General features: G+C 43.6%; 2 protein-coding genes across 8 annotated transcripts in view; one reads left to right on the forward strand and one right to left on the reverse strand.

Annotated features, from left to right (window-relative positions):
* Nucleotides 1–8,999, forward strand: part of cluap1 (clusterin associated protein 1) — a 32,497-nt gene extending 23,498 nt beyond the window's left edge. For 5 of the 7 annotated variants that reach the window (XM_072481355.1, XM_072481351.1, XM_072481354.1 and 2 more), the window contains exons 10-13: nt 237–347; nt 1,951–2,006; nt 3,349–3,402; nt 8,536–8,999. In XM_072481355.1, coding sequence (XP_072337456.1) covers nt 237–347; nt 1,951–2,006; nt 3,349–3,402; nt 8,536–8,688 — 374 coding nt within the window. In that variant the 3' untranslated portion in view covers nt 8,689–8,999. The remainder of the gene's footprint in view (nt 1–236; nt 348–1,950; nt 2,007–3,348; nt 3,403–8,535) is intronic. The other 2 variants (XM_072481356.1, XM_072481352.1) reach the window with 1 other exon arrangement.
* A 4,469-nt stretch (nt 9,000–13,468) lies between these two features.
* Nucleotides 13,469–16,287, reverse strand: part of rab11fip3 (RAB11 family interacting protein 3 (class II)) — a 158,553-nt gene continuing 155,734 nt past the window's right edge. The window contains exon 15 of the mRNA XM_072481357.1: nt 13,469–16,275. Coding sequence (XP_072337458.1) covers nt 16,144–16,275 — 132 coding nt within the window. The 3' untranslated portion in view covers nt 13,469–16,143. The remainder of the gene's footprint in view (nt 16,276–16,287) is intronic.

The raw sequence follows: 16,287 nt of genomic DNA on the forward strand, positions 1-16,287 counted from the left end.
TTCAGCTGCCTGGTACCTAAGATCTGCAGTTATTTCCTAAATCCCTTTCCTTCTTTAAATCACTCCTTTAAACCTACCTCTTTAACTAAGCTTTTAGTTACCTGCCCTAATATTGCTTTAGTGTCAGATTATGTTTGTTAACGCTCTTATGAGGTGCCCTAGGATGTTTTACTGTGTTAAAGGTGTTAAAGGAATACAAATTGTTGATTCTAACCAAGTATTCTACCTTCCAATAGGGAAAGATGATGATTCTGACAATGAGATACAGGAAGATGAAGGCTCAGATAGTGATCTAGAAGATAGAAGACCACTGAAACCACGGCTCACCAGGGAGCTGCCCATTCAGGGTATGTGGTACCTTTTTGTTTCAGGGAGGCTTTATTAATGCTGTTCTTTTTTTTTTTTTTTTTTTTTTTTGTTTAAATTTAGAGTACCCAATTCATTTTTTTCCAATTAAGGGGCAATTTAGCATGGCCAATCCACCTAGCTTGCATATTTTTGGGTTGTGGGCGTGAAACCCACGCAAAGACTGGGGAGAATATGCAAATTCCACATAGACAGTGACCCAGAGCCAGGATCAAACCTGGGACCTCAGCGCCGTGAGGCCACTGCGCCACCGTGCTCCCCTTATTAATGCTGTTCTAATGGAGTTTAGCATAAAGGCTTCAAACACATCCCTTATAGAGACAGTTGGCAAGCACTAGAACTCTCTGCAGACCACGATACCTGGTAAATGGGAATGTGCAGAACCAGTGTCGAAGATCACAACCCAAACACTTCCTTCACCAAAAGCCTGTCCCAATCCCTCTTGAAGTTGCTGACAATCCGGCTTTATAATATGTTCTGTCCACCGTACTTTGATTGTGGTTTTATCAGTGTTTGTTCTAATCTAGCGCCTGTCCCTATTGAGAAACAAAAGCAAGACTCTGGATGAAACAAACTGAATATTTCCAAGTCTGTAACCTTTCACCAGAACCTTGAGTTCTCCCCTGGCTGCTATTTCTGCGGCAACCATTTCCATTTTGCTTACTCTCTCCTTGGAGCTCTGATGGTTTACCCTGGTATCTGTTTGATGGCCTTCCTCACATCATCTGCAGAACCAGAATGTGTGCAACTTGTGCCAGTATCTAGAATGCTGTAGTCACTGCCCTTACAACATATTGCTTCAATATTACTCAGTTAATCATTTAAATTGGAGATCTGATAGTTTACCTGCTTTTAATGCAGGAGTAACAAATTGATCTTTTATATAATTTTAATCCCATCACCCAATAGATGTAAGGAATTGTCCTGTCAATGGTGCTGCCAGGAATGGTCTTGATATCCCATGGTACATTGACCTGTGGTAAGGTGGCTTTGTCAGGGCCTCAGTGGAGGATCATATACTGAACTTGCACTTTTATTATGGGGTGTGAACCATAGAGCCTGGCCTTTTGCTGGATAACAATTTACCCAGTTTGAATGATTACCATGAATAAACAGGGTCCATTGCCTAGGTTTGAGTCTCAAACCCTTGTCCCCCTCATTACCTTCTCTCTCGAATCATGTTTTTCCCCCATAAAGATTCTAGTTCAGGTTCACTGCTAGGATTTCTCCAAGGAACAGTGATATTGCTGATCTTTCGAGACTTTTGAACCTGCAGTCAACTACTTGGTGACACCGGTTAGCCATGATCAGCAGCATTTCAATAATACCCATTGTTGCAAATGGATTGAAACTTGTGATCAACATTTCTTTTAAATTTGTTGACACCACCTCACACACCTGCCCTGTAAACTGTACTTGCTTCCACTCAAATTTTAATCTTTGCTCAGACAGTAAACCTTCCAGATTGAAATATGCTCACTGGTTTCATGCTTGAGGCTCAAACATCTAGCATTTTAATATTTTATAAGATACAAAAGCAATGAGATATCTGGACTCCTCTAAGAATTAATTTAACATTCACAGGCAGAGTTGGTGGTCGAGTGGTTGGGACAATGCACGGAGGTGATACAGAGGATGAGGTGAGAGACTCTTGCTGCTTTAGAGCCTTGTGTTTCGTGATCCTGTAGTAGATTATACAATTACACATTAACTCTGTTTTGACTGTGGATTCTAGCAGCCTCTGACCCTTTGCAACTGATCAAGTCATCCTGCATCTGCAACTGCTCTAATGCATCCCGTGTAAAGAACAGCCGAGAGTCCTTCAGCGAGGAGGGGGAGGGGTGGACAGTTGGGAGCCTGGGAATGGAGGTCTCTTGCCAAGAAAGCAATTTGACGAATAAACTTTTATTTGCACCTTTTATGTTGTCACATTCAACCTGTGAGCAAGAGTTACGCAGGTCCCGGGCGGGGGCCTCCACGCTGGCTGGTTTTAGCCGGCAGTGAATGGGAGTGAGGTGGGGGAGGGGCTGTGGCCATCGGAACCCGGCAGAACAAGTTCCGATGAGTCTCGCCGGGGTGGAAAGTTGTGGGGGAAGGAACAGAGGTTGGAGGGAGGAGTTTTGTAAGAGGAAGGGGAGGAGTTGGGGGGGGGGGGGGGGCTTGCAATGCGTGGGGGTCATTTACGGTACTCTTTCGGGGATTGGATGGCATTGAATGTTAGGGGGAGGGGGGGACTCTATAGGTCAACGATGACCATAGGCCATTCAAGATTCTTTTTTTTTCTCCTTTGTTTGTCCCACCGTGGGAGGGTTTGTTTTATTTGATGCTTATATTGTCAGGTGGGTCGTTGTTTGGGGTGGGAGGATGGGATCGTTGTTGTTGATAGGGGAATTGACTTTGTATTTGTTACCGTTTACTGCTTGTTGGTGGGATGTAAATTTTTAAGAAAATGGGGAATAAAAATATTTTACAAAAAAAGAGTTATGCAGGCAATGTTTGAGTGATTCAGGTCCAGTCTCCCAGCTGATGGCTTCATTATCACCCCATTACCATCCTCGTTTTTTTGCTGATTGTAAGATCACCAACTCCCAGTTGGTTTTCCTTTTGCTGTGATAGTATTGGATTTTACTGCCTCCCCATCCTTTCTGTCGATTTGGTAATTGGTGTTTTGGTGGTGATCTCAACTCCAAAAAAAGCAACAATCTCTGCCCTGTAAACCGCACCCGATTCCACCTTTTATCAACTCCAAACAGGAAACACTGTGCAGCCTGCTTGAGTGCTAGGATAGTGGCTTGTTAATTGTGTGTAATTGTGGAATGCTTTGTTAGCTGTAGTAACTTGTTTCTTCGACACAGCATCTGTACAAGTGACAAAGTCCCAGACTCACTACTTTTATCAGTGGCTTTTTGTTTGATTGTTTTCTTTTGAGTTTAAATCTGCTTTTCTTTCTTCTGTTGCTTTCCATTATTGTTTTCATAAAAGCTCCAAACATTATCTGCTCAGTCAAAGGAAGTCAAGAATTCCAGCAGCAGCAAGGTTGGTTTAGATATAGAGACTTGGCATTTTATTCTATTGCTGTAGCTCATTCTGCAATTATATTGATGTATACTTTAGCCATTATCGTCACGTGGCATTAGCTGTTCAGTTACTCCTTGTTTTTCACTTCAGTGCAGGTTCAAGGCTAAATATTAAATTAAGTACCACTGAGCAGTTAAATTATACACTATTGTCACAGTTAGCACTTGTGCTATGGTGAACCTTGGACTTGTCATTGTGTGGTGTTTCTCATTCATAATTTCCAGGTCATTTAGACCATAAGACCGAGGAGCAGAATTAGGCCATTTGATCATGGCTGATATGTTTCTCATCACCATTCTCGCCTTCTCTCCAAAATTCCTGATCCCCTTATTAATCAAGACCCTATCTATCGGTCTTTTTAAAAAAAAAAGTATCCAATTCATTTTTTCCAATTAAGGGGCAATTTAGTGTGGCCAATCCATCTAGCATGCACATCTTTGGGTTGTGGGGGTGAAACCCACGCAAACACGGGGAGAATGTGCAAACTCCACACGGACAGTGACCCAGAGCCGGGATCGAACCTGGGACCTCGGCGCCATGAGGCTGCAGGGCTAACCCACTGCGCCACCGTGCTGCCTCTATCTCTGTCTTAAAGACATTCATGACATGGCCTCCACAGCCTGCTGCGGAAATGAGTTCCACAAATTCACCACCCTCTGGCTCAAGAAAGTTCTCCACATCTCCATTTTAAAGGATTGTCCCTTCACTCTGAGGCTGTGCCCTCGGGTTCCAGTCCCTCCTACTAGTGGAAACATTTCCACGTCCACTCGATCTCGGCTTCTCAGTATTCTGTAAGTTTCATTGTGATTTCTCTCCCCCCCCCCCCCCCCTTCCTCCTCCTCCTCCTCCTCCTCCCCCCTCCCTTTCTGAACTCCATCGAATACAGACCCAGAGCTTCAACCACTCCTCTCTGACCGGCTTGAAAGGATACTGGAGAGGGAGGGGGAGGATCCAGTTGTTGTCCATGTCGGTACCAACAACATAGGCAAGTCTAGGAAAGAGGACCTGTTTAGAGATTATAAAGAGCTAGGATTCAAATTAAAAAACAAGTCCTCAAGGGTCATAATCTCCGGATTACTGCCCGAGCCACGTGCAAATTGGCATAGGGAGGCAAGAATAAGGGAAGTTAACACGTGGCTGAAAAAGTGGTGTGGGAATGAGGGGTTCCTTTTCATGGGACACTGGCATCAGTTTTGGGACAGGGGGGACCTATACCGTTGGGATGGTCTCCACCTGAACCGAGCTGGGACCAGTGTTCTGGCGAAAAGAGTAAATAGGGTGGTCAATAGGACTTTAAACTAAAGATTGGGGGGGGAAGGGAAAGTCAGGGAACCAAGAGGTGAAGTAATCAGCGGGGAGCGTAGCTGCTTAGGAATACAAAAAAACACGAACAGACAAAACTCAAGAGTGGTTACGATTGTCCCCATCCCACAAAATATAACACCGTGTATGGAAAGGCTCAGTAAACCAAGGTCCACCACACTAAGAAAACAAAAGGGGACGGTCAATAGAGAATTAAAGGTGCTATATTTAAATGCGCGCAGTGTACGGAACAAGGTAGATGAGCTTGTGGCCCAGATTGTGACTGGCAGGTATGATGTGGTAGGCATCACAGAGACATGGTTGCAGGGGGTTCAGGACTGGCATTTAAACATCCAGGGATTCACAACCTATCGAAAAGACAGAGAGGTGGGCAGAGGGGGCGGGGTTGCCTTGTTAATTAGGAATGAAATTAAATCAATAGCACTAAACGACATAGGGTCAGATGATATGGAGTCTGTGTGGGTAGAGTTGAGGAACCACAAAGGCAAAAAAACCATAATGGGAGTTATGTACAGGCCTCCTAACAGTGGTCAGGACCAGGGGCACAAAATGCACCACGAAATAGAAAGTGCATGTCAGAAAGGCAAGGTCACAGTGATCATGGGGGACTTTAATATGCAGGTGGACTGGGTAAATAATACTGCCAGTGGACCCAAGGAAAGGGAATTCATTGAATGTTTACAGGAGGGCTTTTTGGAACAGCTTGTGATGGAGCCCACGAGGGAACAGGCCATTCTGGACTTAGTGTTATGTAATGAGCCAGACTTGATTAAAGATCTTAAAGTAAGGGAGCACTTAGGAGGCAGTGATCATAATATGGTCGAATTCAATCTCCAATTTGAAAGAAAGAAGGTAGAATCAGATGTAAAGGTGTTACAGTTAAATAAAGGTAACTACAGGGGCATGAGGGAGGAACTGACGAAAATTGACTGGGAGCAGAGCCTAGTGGGAAAGACAGTAGAACAGCAATGGCAGGAGTTTCTGGGAGTAATTGAGGACACAGTACAGAGGTTCATCCCAAAGAAAAGAAAGGTTATCAGAGGGGGGAATTAGGCAGCCATGGCTGACAAAGGAAGTTAGGTAATGCATCAAAGCAAAAGAGAAAGCCTATAATGTGGCAAAGAGTAGTGGGAAGTCAGAAGATTGGGAAGGCTACAAAAACAAAGAGGATAACAAAGAGAGAGATAAGGAAAGAGAGGATAAAATTTGAAGGTAGGCTAGCCAGTAACATTAGGAATGATAGTAAAAGTTTCTTTAAATACATTAAGAACAAACGGGAGGCAAAAGTTGACATTGGGCCGCTCCAAAATGACGCTGGTAATTTTGTGATGGGAGACAAGGAAATAGCTGAGGAACTGAATAAGTACTTTGCGTCAGTCTTCACAGTAGAAGACACAGAAGAAGAGTAATATCCCAACAATTCCGGAGAGTCAGGGGGCAGAGTTGAATATGGTAGCCATCACAAAGGAGAAAGTGCTAGAGAAACTAAGAGGTCTAAAAATTGATAAATCTCCGGGCCCAGGTGGGCTACATCCTAGAGTTCTAAAGGAGATTGCTGAAGAAATAGTTGAGGCGTTAGTTATGATCTTTCAAAAGTCACAGGAGTCAGGGAAAGTCCCAGAGAATTGGAAAATCGCTGTTGTAACCCCCCTGTTCAATAAGGGAACAAGGAAAAAGATGGAAAATTATAGGCCAATTAGCCTAACCTCGGTTGTTGGCAAGATTCTAGAATCCATTGTTAAGGATGAGATTTCTAAATTCTTGGAAGTGCAGGGTCAGATTAGGACAAGTCAGCATGGATTTAGTAAGGGGAGGTCGTGCCTGACAAACCTGTTAGAGTTCTTTGAAGAGATAACAAATAGGTTAGACCAAGGAGAGCCAATGGATGTTATCTATCTTGACTTCCAAAAGGCCTTTGATAAGGTGCCTCACGGGAGACTGCTGAGTAAAATAAGGGCCCATGGTATTCGAGGCAAGGTACTAACATGGATTGACGATTGGCTGTCAGGCAGAAGGCAGAGAGTTGGGATAAAAGGTTCTTTTTCGGAATGGCAACCGGTGACGAGTGGTGTCCCGCAGGGTTCAGTGTTGGGGCCACAGCTGTTCTCTTTATATATTAACGATCTAGATGACGGGACTGAGGGCATTCTGGCTATGTTTGCCGATGATACAAAGTTAGGTGGAGGGGCAGGTAGTATGGAGGAGGTGGGGAGGCTGCAGAAAGATTTAGACAGTTTAGGAGAGTGGTCCAAGAAATGGCTGATGAAATTCAACGTGGGCAAGTGCGAGGTCTTGCACTTTGGAAAAAAGAATAGAGGCGTGGACTATTTTCTAAACTGTGACAAAATTCATAATGCTGAAGTGCAAAGGGACTTGGGAGCCCTAGTCCAGGATTCTCTAAAGGTAAACTTGCAGGTTGAGTCTGTAATTAAGAAAGCAAATGCAATGTCATTCATCTCAAGAGGCTTGGAATATAAAAGCAGGGATGTACTTCTGAAGCTTTAGAAAGCATTAGTTAGGCCTCATTTAGAATACTGTGAGCGATTTTGGGCCCCACACCTCAGGAAGGACATACTGGCACTGGAGCGGGTCCAGCGGAGATTCACACGGATGATCCCAGGAATGGTAGGCCTAACATACGATGAACGTCTGAGGATCCTGGGATTATATTCATTGGAGTTTAGGAGGTTGAGGGGAGATCTAATAGAAACTTACAAGATAATGAATGGCTTAGATAGGGTGGATGTAGGGAAGTTGTTTCCAATAGCAGGGGAGACTAGGACCCGGGGGACAGCCTTAGAATGAAAGGGAGTCACTTTAGAACAGAGATGAGGAGACATTTCTTCAGCCAGAGAGTGGTGGGTCTGTGGAATTCATTGCCACAGAGGGCGGTGGAGGCCGGGACGTTGAGTGCCTTTAAGACAGAAGTTGATAAATTCTTGATTTCTCGAGGAATTAAGGGCTATGGAGAGAGAGCGGGTAAATGGAGTTGAAATCAGCCATGATTGAATGGTGGAGTGGACCCGATGGGCCGAATGGCCTTACTTCCGCTCCTGTGTCTTATGGACAAGCTCTTCATTCATGGGATTATTTCTGTGAACCTCCTCAAAGACAGGCCAGTACCACCAGTAGTTCACACTGGTGTTAATATAGCTCTTTAGCTATCAGCCAAGATTGGAGGAACAGAATGTATTATACTGCTATGTGTTTAATCACTTAAGCTTTGGTTCAGTGGTACAGATTGGTGGGATTTTCTCACTTTTGTAACCATTGGGCAGGGGAGGCTGCTGCAGAAATCCAGCACATTAGCTTGAGCTGTCCTTTCAGAACAATTCCACATTTTCCCCCCACCTAGAGGTGTGCTGTCTGTTTCTATAGCTGGTAATTCCTGCAGTAGGTTGCCAGTCTGTTGCCAGGGGCGACAAATGAAGCTGATGGATTCAAATTTGACCATCTATTAGACTGTGGTGGTATTCAAGCCTGGAACCCCAGAGCATTGCTCTCGGTCTGTAGATTACCAGTTCAATGACCTATACCATTAGGCCACAGGAGGAACCCACTCAAGTATCAGCCTATAATTCCTCATTATCTGCTTGCAATTCAGTTTATAGCCCATCCAAAACCTCACATGAGGTTGATGAGGTGATTACTGATGAGTGAAAGTGCTGCCCCCTCTGGAATGCATGGTTAACACTCCATCCTTTTCTATGTGACATGCTCTGTTTAAAGCAAATGGTTAATGAGTTGCTGAATTATCTTACTCTTCAGGAGGATTCAGATGACAGTGAGATTGATGTTGAAGATGAAGAGGATGAATATGAAATTGCTGAAGATGATGATGAAAGCATTGATATTCAGCCAGAACAGCCCTCGAGCAGAATTCACAAACAGGAGCTTGACGAAAGTGACAATGACTTCTAGTCCCAACCCTCAGCAACAGTTTTTAAATTCATTTATGGGATGTGGACGTCGCTGGCTAGGCTAACATTTATTGTTTGGCTGCAGAGCAGATTACACAATGTAGTGTGCAAGATGCTCATTGTCTACTGCTCCCCAATCTTCCTCCAGCTCGCTTATCCTCTCTGTACTGTAAACAGTAAAAATGGCCCAAAAGCCATTGTGTGCAGTTGTTAGAAGAATCAAGACCATTTCGGGGAGCGGAGTCTATTGAAATGATCAACCCATTTTATATTGATACAGATTGTACGTTAATTAAATAATTTTATCTGGTGCCCTAGTGGTGAGTTCTTCACTCCAATCCACATACTTTTTTGGTACTATTTTACAGGTGATTCTAGTAATATCACAGGTCAATTATAATTAATTGTGATAAAAGTGAATATTTCACTTAATGAACAGGCAGAGTCAACATGGTTTTGAGAAATAAATCATTTATTGGAGGGCTGTGAGGAAGTCAGAAACAATATGGATGAAGTGGAACCTGTGGATTTCCAGAAGACATTTGGCCAGGTGTGACATCAGAGGTTACTACACAAAATCAAAGTTCATGATGGAGGGAGTAATATACCAGCATGGGTAGAGGGTTGGTTAGCTAACAGTGAACAGTAGACCGCAATGGGCCATTTTTGGGCTGGCAAGATGTGACGAGGAGTACCACAGGGATCAGTGCTGGGACCTCAACTGCTTACAATTTATGATCAATTACTTGGATGAAGGGACTGAATATATGGTTGCTAAATTTGCTGATGACCGGTAGGAAAGTAGGTTGTGAAGAGGAGAGGTGAGTGGAAATAATTTGGCACTTGAAGTATAATGTGGGAAATTGTGAATTTGTCCTCTTGTCAGGAAGAATCGAAAAGCAAATTTTATTTAAATGGAGATTGCAGAACTTGAGGTACAGAGACATCTGGGTATCCCAATACATGAAGGATTGGTGTGTAGATTCAGCAAATGATGAGGAAGGCAGACAATGTTGTTTATTGCAAGGAGACTGGAATATAAAAGTAGGATATTTTACTACAATTGTATTGGTGAGATAATGTTGGGAGTACTCTGTAAAGTTTTGGCCTCCTTATTTTAGAAAGGACATAATGCGGTAGTCAGTTCAGAGAAAGGTTCACTCAATTGCCCATACGAATCATAGCTGTGCATTGGTCCTTTGGAATGGTTTTTCATTACATGCCATTTTACATACCCATGTAGATCTGGTGAGCACATATGCTTATAAAAAGCACACAATACAGTTGAACATCAGGGTTAACATTGATGTTAGGAAAGCTTTAAGAAACAATAAGCTAGGACAGAATCACATGGACAATTGTGTACTCAAGAAAAGCCAGCATAGATTTCAGGATAAATGTTTAACTAACTTGAGCATTTTGATGAGAAAGGGTTGATGAGGATAATGTACTAAAAGTGATGAACACTGCCTTCCATAAGACATTTAATAAAATACCACCCAACAGGCTAATCAGCAAAGTTGGAGCCCATGGGGTAATAGGGACAGTAGCAGCATGGATACAAAATTGGCTGAGTGACAGGAAGCAGCCGTGGTGAATGGATGTTTTTCAGATCGCAGGAAGGGTTTTTTTTTTATTCCCATAGGATGTTGAAGGCACTGGCTGGGCCAGCATTTATTGCCCATTCTTAATTGCCCTTGAGAAAGGTGGTGGTGAGCTGCCGCCTTGAAGGCAATTGCAGGTACATCTACAGTTCTGTTTGGAAGGGAGTTCCGGATGTTGACCCAGCAACAGTGAAGGAACGATGATATATTTCCAAGTCAGGATGGTGAGTGGTTCGGAAGGGAATTTGCTGGATCTGGATTGTTGAGGTCATGGGTTTGGGAGGTGCTGTCTCAGGAGGCTTGATGAATTCCTGCAGTGCATCTTGTGGACGATGTACACTGCTGCTACTGTGAACTGGTGATGGAGTGAATGTTTGTGGACGGAATGCTTGGCAAGCAAGCTGCTTTGTCCTGGATGATGTTGAGCTTTTGTTTTATAAATTTAAAGTACCCAATTTTTTTCTTCCAATTCCAGGGCAATTTAGCGTGGCCAATCCATCTACCCTGCACGTCTTTTTAGATTGTGGGGGTGAGACTCACGCAGACACGGGGAGAATGTGCTCCACATGTACGATAACCCAGGGCTGTGAGGCAGCAGTGCTAACCACTGCGCCGTGCTGCCTGGTGTCAAGCTTCTGGAGTGTTGTTGGAGCTACATTCATCCAGGAAAGTGGAGAGTATTCCATCACACTTGACTTGTGCCTTGTAGATGGTGGACAGGAGGGGAGTTGCTCACCCCAGAATTCTCAGCCTCTGACCTGTTCATAGCCACAGTATTTATAGGGCGAGTCTAGTTCAGTTTCTGGTCAATGGCAACCCGCAGGATGGTGATAGTAGGGGAAATCAACGATGCCATTGTAAGTCACGGGGCAATGGTCTTGTTGGAGATGGTCATTGCCTGGCACTTGTGTGGTGCAAATGTAACTTGCCATTTGTCAGCCCAAGCATGGATATTAATATGTCCAGGTCTTCCTGCTTCAAAATCGGAGGTGTTGCAAATGGTGAACATCAGCAAACACCCTCACTTCTGACCTTTTATGATGTAAGGAAGGTCATTGATGAAGGTCATTGATGAAGCATCCTCCCTCTGGAGTTCAGCTCTTTGTCAATGTTTGAACCAAGGCTGTGATGAGATCAGGAGCTGAGTGGCCCTGGTAGAACCCAAATGTGAGAAGTGTGCAGGTTATTGCTAAGCTGAAGTGCCAATTGGTAGCACTGTTGATGACCCCTCCCATACTTTACTCATGATCAACAGTAGACTGATGGGGCAGTAATTGGACAGGTTGGATTTGACCTTTTTGTGCACAAGACATACCTGGGTAAGAAGATGACAGTATTATAGCTGTACTGGAATAGCTTGGCTAGGGTCACAGCAAGTTCTGGAGGACAAGTCTTAATATTACTGCTGGATTATGATTTACAGCCCAAAGTCTTAGCAGTGTCCAGTGCTTCCATGTGACATCAAGAAACGGCTCGTGGTGATGCTGGGAACTTCCAGAGGAGGCAAAGATGGATCATTCATTTGACGCTTCTGGCTGAAGATTGTTGCAAATACTTTCAGCCTAGTCTTTTGCACTGCTATGCTGGGCTCTTCCATCATTGTGGACAGGACTATTTGTGAGCCTTCTCCTGAGTGTTTAAATTGTTGACCACCATTCAGACTGGATGTGGCAGAATTGCAGAGCTTAGATCTGACCAAGTGGCTGTGAAATTGCTTAGCTTTGTCACTTGATGCTGATGTTGCATGCAAGTAGTCCTTTGTTGTAGCTTTACCAGGTTGATATCTTGTTTCAGTATGCCTGGTGCTGCTCCTGGCATGCCTTCCTGCACACTCATTGAACCAAGGTTGATCCCCTAGCTTGGTGGCAATGGTAGAGTGGGGATGCCAGCCATGAGGTTGCAGATTGTGGTTGAGTACATTTTTTACTGCCTGACAGGACCTAATGGATGCCCAATATGGAGTTGCTGGGTCTGTTCGAGGCAACGGAGTAGGGTGGCACAGTAGCTAGCACTGCTACCTCAGTGTCAAAGACCTAGGTTCAATCCCAGCCTTGGGTGACTGTGGAATTTACATGTTCTGTGCCTGCATGGGTTGCCTCTGGGTGCTCCGGTTTCCTCCAATCCAGATTAGGTGGATTGGCCATGATATAAATGCCCCTTAGTGTCCAGAGATGTGCAGGTTGGATGGGGGTGATAGGCTGCCTACCTCACCCTAGGTCCAGTGCTCTTTCAGAAGGTCGCTGAAGGCTTTATGGGCTGAATAGCCTCCTGCACTTAAAAATACTCACTCGCAACTCTTACTACTGTGCCACCATCTCTGCTGGGTTGGTCCTGGTGGCACAGGACATACCCAGGGACCATGATGGCGTCTGGGACATTTTCTGTAAGATATGATTCAGCCAGTAAAAAGAGGGGTTCTCCATGAGTCAGCATTAAGATCACTATTTTTCTTGATCTATATCAAAACCTAGACTTGGTGTAGTGTACAGGGCACCATTTCAAAATTTGCAGATAACAGTTCAGGAGGACGTAGGCGTGATATATAAAATGTAATATAGACGAGATATTTTAGTAGGAAGAGCGGATGTAAAATATGGAGGTACAGAAGCAACACAAGGAAAAAAAATTATGCAGCAAGTGGTTAGGATCTGGACTGTGTTAAGAGTATGATGGAGACAGATTCAATCATGGCTTTCAAGAATACCTAAAGAATTGTTATGGAGTGTTATTATTATGCATCCTATTTCAATTCCATTGCTGATGTCATCAGTAAGTGCGGTGATATTCATATTTGTCATTGGTATTATTTTGATGTTTAGCCAACTGCTCCCATTTTCAAGTCCATACTATAATAAACTTTAAAATAAAGATTAACTTCATTAACAACGCATTTCAACTACCATTTTGTGGTCAAGTTACCACAAAGAAATTTGGAAGTCTACAGGGGAAAGGCAGGGGACCAGCCAGCAAAGACACGATGGGCCAAATGGCTTTCTGTGTTGTAACAATTCATGAATACACCAATCAGGATACATCATGGACAGAGAAACCCAGAGCTGCCTTAAGTCGATTTTCACTATTCACCTTCCCATCTTCCGGGTAATACCCCTCACGATAGTAGTCTAGCTGGATTTATGGAACAGCTGATTGGTGCACAGAACTTTGCAGAGACAAAGATTTGTTGCTTTAGAGATTTTAATCAGTAAATCTGTCTGGATGCTTACAGTAGCCACATATCACCATTCATTCCATACCTCAGCACCAAGAAAAGCCAGTCTATACAGGATTGCAAACCCAATATTTCTGTACACTCACTGATTGCTATGATGATCAATGCAATGTTTATTCCCTGGTTAATGGGCAGATTCTGTATAAACAGCAAATATTGACGCTTTGATCAGTTCTGGTGAAGCAGTACACAAACCAGGATCAGAATTTTGTTAAAAACAGTTTAAGATGAACTAAATCTCAAACATCAGTTTCTCCAATTGTTAGGACACTACATTGATAAGACAAAATATTTTTAAGACATTTCATTTATACATAATCATTGACAGTATCATCATCTTCATGGCTAGTTGAGTGCAAGTTAATGCAGTGACCATAAAGAAATCAACTTTCAACCTGCTCCGTAAGTTTCCTACTATATACAGACACAACCTACTAACTTTACAAAATTGAGCAGTCGCGTGATTCTAATGAATCCATTAGTTATCCGACTCCAGTATAAATCTGCCTTCATTCTATAAAAAAATAACTTTCTACTGTGCAAGGATAGAAAATTCAAAATGTACATCGATTTACACCAGAGACTATGCAGCAAAGTTTACAAGCACACAGCAGCACCTTGTATCAATGGAACTCATGCAGAAGGCACAAGAGGCATTAGGAGAATGCTCCCTGAACTGAAGCTCTCACATGCACCTTGTGTCACACTAACACCTTCCAATCAGAGGTTAAACAGAACAGACTAAAGGGAAGCTCTCAGCACCATCAGCAGCAGCTGCCCAACATACAACAGGCTGCGTCCCATTGGTTGATTCTCTTTGTACAATGATGCAATGCACAGGATATCGGTGTGTTCAGTGGGATAAGCATGTCCTGCAATCACACTGCAATTTTTTCTGATTTGCAGCCACCAAAACCTAAGCATGAATTTAAAAAAACAAAAACATCCTTACTCATCGATTTCATCTCACCATTTTATCATGAGGAGCAGAAATGCCAAGCAAAGGGATTTGCATGTTAGCAAGGGCCAGAGTGCATAGCTTCATGAATGTAAAAAGATTGTTTTGAAATATCTGGACATTAACTAAGTTCTCACATATCACAGGAAGACCACCCAGATGGTGCTTCATATGCACACCAGGAGGGTGGGCTAGAGTCCAGTGAAGGAACAACTGGGACCATGCAGCAGTGGATAACGCAGGATCTACTCAGTCCTCTAGCAGTAAGAAGTCTAGCTCTCCTTCCATGCCGCAGCATGCAGACCTGGACGACAGACTCATCTTCTACAGCAACTAGCAAGTCTTGAACCTTCAGATCGGGGCCTTAAAAGATTGTAACACTTGTGCACACTTTAACAGACAAGTGAAGGGACCAAAAATGACAAAATTGGATAAATGTTATAGGGTTGCTGAGCACTTGTACTCATTTGCACACATCACAGGTGTCACAGATGTGGAGGTCAGGGCCCGAACCATACTCTGCTGGCGAGTAATGTACAAGAACAATGTGAGCATCACCAAATAGCAATGTTAACAGCCAGCATCAGTGCAACACAATTACAGGACAAATAACTGGGTGATTGTGCAAACGACTGGTGTCAGTTAGTGCCATCATAAGTTACTTGGTACAAAGCAGTGATACAGGGGTGCTTAAGTAAGCAGTGTTGTGTTACAGACTTGTTCATATACAATCTCGGTGTAGTGAGTTCAGGAAAAGTATATAACAGGGTTAGCAGTACCAGATGGAACTCTCACCCATCACAAAAAGTCAGATCAAGGTGTGGGTGGTGAAGTAATTAACAATCTCTCAGCAGTTCCAGGTCAAGTCCCATTATAACAAGAAAATTGGACCCAGTCTCAATGAGACAGAAATTGAAATTGCAGCTCCAAAATTAGGTCTGGCAGGACATATGACTTATTACAATTGGGCAGCTGATTTAGAACAAACAGAGAAGCAGAGATAGATGGATTCAGGAAAAATCAGCCTGCAAGGTAGCCGTGCTCTGCCAGGATGATGAGCCTAGAAAAGGCAAATAGTAGGTCCGATCCAAGGTGTGAACTTTTCATCAAGACAGGATTCAAAACAGAAACACAAGTGGGCCAAGTCTGCGCAAATCCCACTGCATGCGTCACAAACCTGAGCCAGGATTCTGTGAGCACTCAATTGGTGACCAGCTACACATCCCGAATTTCCTACAAATGAGCCGAGTGGTTAGGACAAGACTGCACAAAACTCACCCACAAGTAAAAGCTTACGCTACGCTGTCATTGTTCTGTTCCGCCCTCCCCCACCCCACCATTAATAATGCATCACTTATTTCACTGCATTTTAATGACATGCTTTTGTATTACTATGAGAGATTTTGGCAGTCTAGGCCAGTAGAGCCATACTAGCTCGTCCATACTACGATCCCCAGTCTAATCCACATGTGAAAGGGGAACAGAAAACCTGCAGGAAATGACAACTGCCTTTCGTACCTTGGCATGAAGATAGAAGTGAAGCTGTGTGGGATTTACACAGGTCCATGGTTCAAAGTTAGGACAAAGATTGCTGTAAGGAACTGCCTCACGATTTACACACAAATGACAGAAGAGCTACTGTTCGTACACTGGTCCTGAGAGAGGCTACGAGTGTGCCTCAGTCTGTTTGATCTCGAGAATCGCAGGATTGGTCTCCATGATTGCCACAACAATTCGATCAATGTAATCCTGCAGCCTGTAGTTGATCTCTTCCTGTTTCTGGACTGCACTCATAAGCTGTGATCAAGA

Source organism: Scyliorhinus torazame, chromosome 17, assembly GCF_047496885.1.
Source record: "Scyliorhinus torazame isolate Kashiwa2021f chromosome 17, sScyTor2.1, whole genome shotgun sequence".
NCBI classification, from domain to species: domain Eukaryota; kingdom Metazoa; phylum Chordata; class Chondrichthyes; order Carcharhiniformes; family Scyliorhinidae; genus Scyliorhinus; species Scyliorhinus torazame.